This window comes from Seriola lalandi, unplaced genomic scaffold (genome assembly GCF_002814215.2).
Source record: "Seriola lalandi dorsalis isolate HSWRI2012SDOR001 ecotype SW California unplaced genomic scaffold, Sedor1 jcf7180002054564, whole genome shotgun sequence".
Classification (NCBI taxonomy): Eukaryota; Metazoa; Chordata; class Actinopteri; order Carangiformes; family Carangidae; genus Seriola; species Seriola lalandi.
This window is the reverse complement of record NW_019525117.1, coordinates 532,166-536,649: the sequence shown is the minus strand read 5'-3', so window position 1 is coordinate 536,649 and position 4,484 is coordinate 532,166. Positions and strand designations below refer to the sequence as shown.

The window sequence follows — 4,484 nt, the reverse complement described above, 5'->3', positions numbered from 1 at the left end:
CATCTTCATCATCATCATCAGGCAGGTAAGTGTCAGACTCATGTAGGTAGGAAACCAGGTGTGTGGTGACAGTTTCACTGACTTTAGGATAAGGAGAGGACTGAAGGTGTTTTGTGTCAGCGCCCCCTACAGGCTGCAGAGCTCAGTGCAGACACAGAAACTTGTTTCTCTCTCTTTAAGAACTGAAAGTCTGAAGCAGAGGGGCGTGTTCTCTCTCAGCGTCCAATAAGACGACAGGACAGACGGACGCTCATTAGCATTCACCTCAACTACACATTAATACACGGAGAGAGAGAGAGAGAGAGAGAGACACTGAAGGACAGTGGAGGAACAGACACACAGAGACAAGGGGAATTTTAAAATAGAAACTGAATGAACGATTTATCATCTCACACTCACACACACTCACTCACACACACACACACACTCACACACACACTCACACACACACTCACACACACACACACACACTCACACACACACACTCACACTCACACTCACACACACACACACACACACACACACACACACACAGTCCATCAGTAGAGGAGAATAGAGGACAGTAGATCTGAATTCAGAGTCTGTCTCTCAGGTGTCTCCTCGTCTGCAGTAATTGAGACTAATAAGATTTTAGTGTTTGACAGAGAAGGACACGACGATAAGAGGGACAGCATGAGACAGCAGGAAGGATGAGGACTACAGATGACTCTGGGATTTGTAGTTTTTCAGATGTAACAGTAAAAACATGAGACAAAGCTCAGACCTCACGGCTCGTTCTAAAGCCGCTTTTCTTCTCTCCACATCAGGACCACGTTTCCCATGAGCCCCTGCTGCTTCCTGTCCTCACCCTCCCCACCTGTTCCCGCTCTGCCTCACAGTGTAGCTGATACCTGTATCAGGTGCCAGGGTGGTGCTCATCAGCCAAGTGGTGCTCAGTGATGTCACAGATGTCAGCCAATCAGGAGGCTTTGTGTAGGGCTGGGTGGGCGTGGCCTGAGAGGAGGAAAGTGGAGGGGCGCTGGTGGTCGCGGCAGGTGTGCTCTCGCTGTGGTACGTGACGTCATTGTCGCTCTGACTTTGCGGCGATGACGTGACGGTTTCCACCTCAAAGGAGGGGGCGGGGTTTGTGCTGTTGCCGCTGTAACCGGGGTCGCTGTCGGCGACGGGCCTCGGCGAGGGGAGGGGGCTGGAGTCCAACAGGCTGCTGCCAAATATACCTGAAGGAGAACACAGGTAAGAAACAGGAAGGGCTCAGTCAGGTGTTTCAATGATACATTCTTAACATGTATTAAATTAAAATAAACTTAATTAATATCATGTCATCATTAATAGATTAATAATTAATTTTATTTATTCATAAACAGAAACTTCTTATTTTCTTGTTTTGTGTTTCTTAAAGTTAGCTAGCTGCTCGGCGTCACCGCAGCTAATTCAAGTCACTGAACGTAGCAGGTATCAGTGTTAGCTCTCACCATACCTGGCATGTTAGCTTAGCTAATTGTTGCTGTTAGCTAATTAGCCAGAAAATGAATTAGCTTTGGGTTAGCCTTCGAGTAAAGATGCCCAACAGCTAGCTGTGCTAACGATGCTGATGGTAGCGTCTGCTCGCCACAGTCATTAAATCGACATGAACCGAAGTCTCAGCCCCACCCAAGCCCCTCCTCTTTGACCATATTTGGATTAGCTGGGAGTTAGGGGTGGAGTCAGACACTGCCAAGATGGCGATGGTGGAACAGCTCACTCTGTGCTTCAGAAACCTGTGAATGACGTCACAGAAGCGCCGGCCATCTTTATTTACAGTCTGTGGTTTGATTCAGCCAATCACATCACTGGTCTCATGGCTCTGAAACAGCTGAGCCAATCAGTGTGAAGTATGACGACATCAGCTCAACCAGTGGAGAAACAGTCAAACTAATAATGAATAAGAGAGCAACACTTCAACACGTGGACCGGAGGAGGCGGGGATCGAACCAGCGACCTCCTGATTGGTGGACGACCTGCTGAGCCTCAGGTCAGATGATTTAACAGGTTAACTGCTTAACTGCTTAACCGGTTAACCTGGTTAACAGTCGCTCAGTGACTCTGAGCTGCTGCTCCATGTGTTCATCAGCTCAGCTTCGCCTCGTCTGAATAAACCTCCCACCTGTTTGTTCCTCTCCTCCCACCTCTGCACCAGAAAACACACAGTCTGTTAGCCTGTGTGTGTGTGTGTGTGTGTGTGTGTGTGTGTGTGTGTGTGTGTGTCCTCTGAACAGCTGATGTTTCTGTAGATAACAGGAAACACTGAGGGAAAATCTTCAGATTCATTGACCTGAAGTTCACCTCCTCCTGTGTGTGTGTGTGTGTGTGTTAACAGGACCGATGTAGTGTTAAAGGCATGTGTAATACAGCTACAGTATCACACACACACACACACACACACACACACACACACACACACACGGACGAGTGTGTTCAGTGTTGATGTCTATGAATAGTGTCTTGAGTGATCTAGTTGCCATGGTGAAGCAGACAGACTGATTTATTTACATTTCATCAGTTGTTTTGTTTGTATTTTTGGTAAAAATGTTAAATGACGTGTTTTTAATGAGTCACCATTAACACACACACACACACACACACACACACACACACAGGTCCAGCAGGTTTGGTGTGGACCTGGTCTGGACCACCACAGTCCTGAACGTGAACTCTTCTTCTCTGAGTTCAAACTCTGTCAAATCTGAACTCACAGACAAGAACACACGTTCATAGATTCAGTGTGACTTCCACTTCCTGATGATGTCAGCGTCTCTGATGTCCCCCCAAAATAAAGCTCCACAAATCCACTCAGAAACCAGAGAAGCAGAGTCTGCAGAACTTCACAGAGTTACACTGACAACAGGAAGTGATCACAGCTGCTTCAGCTACCTTTAATTCCTCCAAAATAAAGTTCTGTGTTCCCCGAGTGCAGGTGTCTTCTACCTGAACAGGTAACAGGTGCTCCTCAGACTGACGTGGACCAACAACACTGTGACTGTGCCTCATTCCTTCCTTTATATCAAATCCACCAGCAGATGTACAGAGAACATATGGAGAGGCCACAGTCGTTAATGAAGGAGGGGGAGGGGAGGGAAGCACAGAGAGGCCGTTAGGCTTTAATGGAGGGAAAACACACACACACAGATTTATGGCAGGCTGTGTGTGTGTGTGTGTGTGTGTGTGTGTGTGTGTGTGTGTGTAATGAGTCGAGGAGGATAAAACAGAAAAACAGCTGCAGAGGAAGACAAGATCAAAGAAGAAGAGCTCAGTGTGAAAGAGCCATTTTCTATGTTTTGTCTTGTTTTGAAAGAGAGAAAGAAATGAAGAAAGAAAGAAAGAAAGAAAGAAAGAAAGAAAAGAGGAAGGAAGGAAAACAAAGATGTGAAGGTGAAGAAGATGAAGAGAGAGAAGGAGAGAGGAGGTGAAAGACATGAAAGAAAAAGTCAGTAAAGAAAAGATGATAAAAAGAGGGCGGGAAGCTGAAGATGAAAAGAGTGAGATGAAGAAGAGGAGGAGGAGGAGGAGGAGAAAAGAGAAAAGAGTAACAGGAGGTGAAGAGAAGGAGGAAGAGGAGGAAGAGGAGGAGGAAAGAGGAAAGAGTAACAGGAGTGAAAGGAGGAGGAGGAGGAAGAGGAGGAGGAGGAAGAGATGAAGGAGGGAGAGATAAAAAGAGGAGGAGAAGCTGTTTTACTACCTGAGTGTAAATATTTGAAATTCTTTGTCTGAATGTTTGAGGCTGTTTGTGATTGGCTGAGGGACTCCCCGCTGTCATGGCGACAAGCACAACACACACACACACACACACACACACACACAGAAAGAGAAACACACACACACACACTGTAATTAACACGCCTGTGAATTAATTAGAAAATATGACTGAATGTGTCGTCTCTCCTCCTCCACACTGTCCTCCATCAGTCTGCTCTCATCCTCCCTTCCTCTCCTCCCTTCCTCTCCTTCCTTCCTCTCCTTCCTTCCTCTCCTCCCTTCCTCTCCTTCCTTCCTCTCCTTCCTCCCTTCCTCTCCTTCCTTCCTCTCCTTCCTCCCTTCCTCTCCTTCCTTCCTCTCCTTCCTCCCTTCCTCTCCTCCCTTCGTCTCCTCCCTTCCTCTCCTTCCTCCCTCTCCTCCCTTCCTCTCCTTCCTTCCTCTCCTTCCTCCCTTCCTCTCCTTCCTTCCTCTCCTTCCTCCCTCTCCTTCCTTCCTTCCTCCCTTCCTCTCCTTCCTTCCTCTCCTTCCTTCCTCTCCTTCCTTCCTTCCTCCCTTCCTTCCTTCCTCTCCTCCCTTCCTCTCCTTCTTTCCTTCCTCTCCTTCCTTCCTTCCTCTCCTTCCTCCCTTCCTCTCCTTCTTTCCTCTCCTTCCTCCCTTCCTCTCCTTCCTTCTTCCTGTGTGTGTATCTGTGTGTGTGAGTGTGTGTGTGTATCTGTGTGTGTGTGTGTGTGAGTGTGTGTGTGTGTGTGAGT

At 47.5% G+C, this 4,484-nt stretch overlaps 1 protein-coding gene across 1 annotated transcript in view; it reads right to left on the bottom strand.

Moving 5' to 3' along the window:
• Nucleotides 1–4,484, bottom strand: part of corin (corin, serine peptidase) — a 22,058-nt gene that overhangs the window by 13,630 nt on the left and 3,944 nt on the right. The window contains exon 3 of the mRNA XM_023416436.2: nt 891–1,217. Within this exon, the coding sequence (XP_023272204.1) occupies nt 891–1,217 (327 nt within the window). The remainder of the gene's footprint in view (nt 1–890; nt 1,218–4,484) is intronic.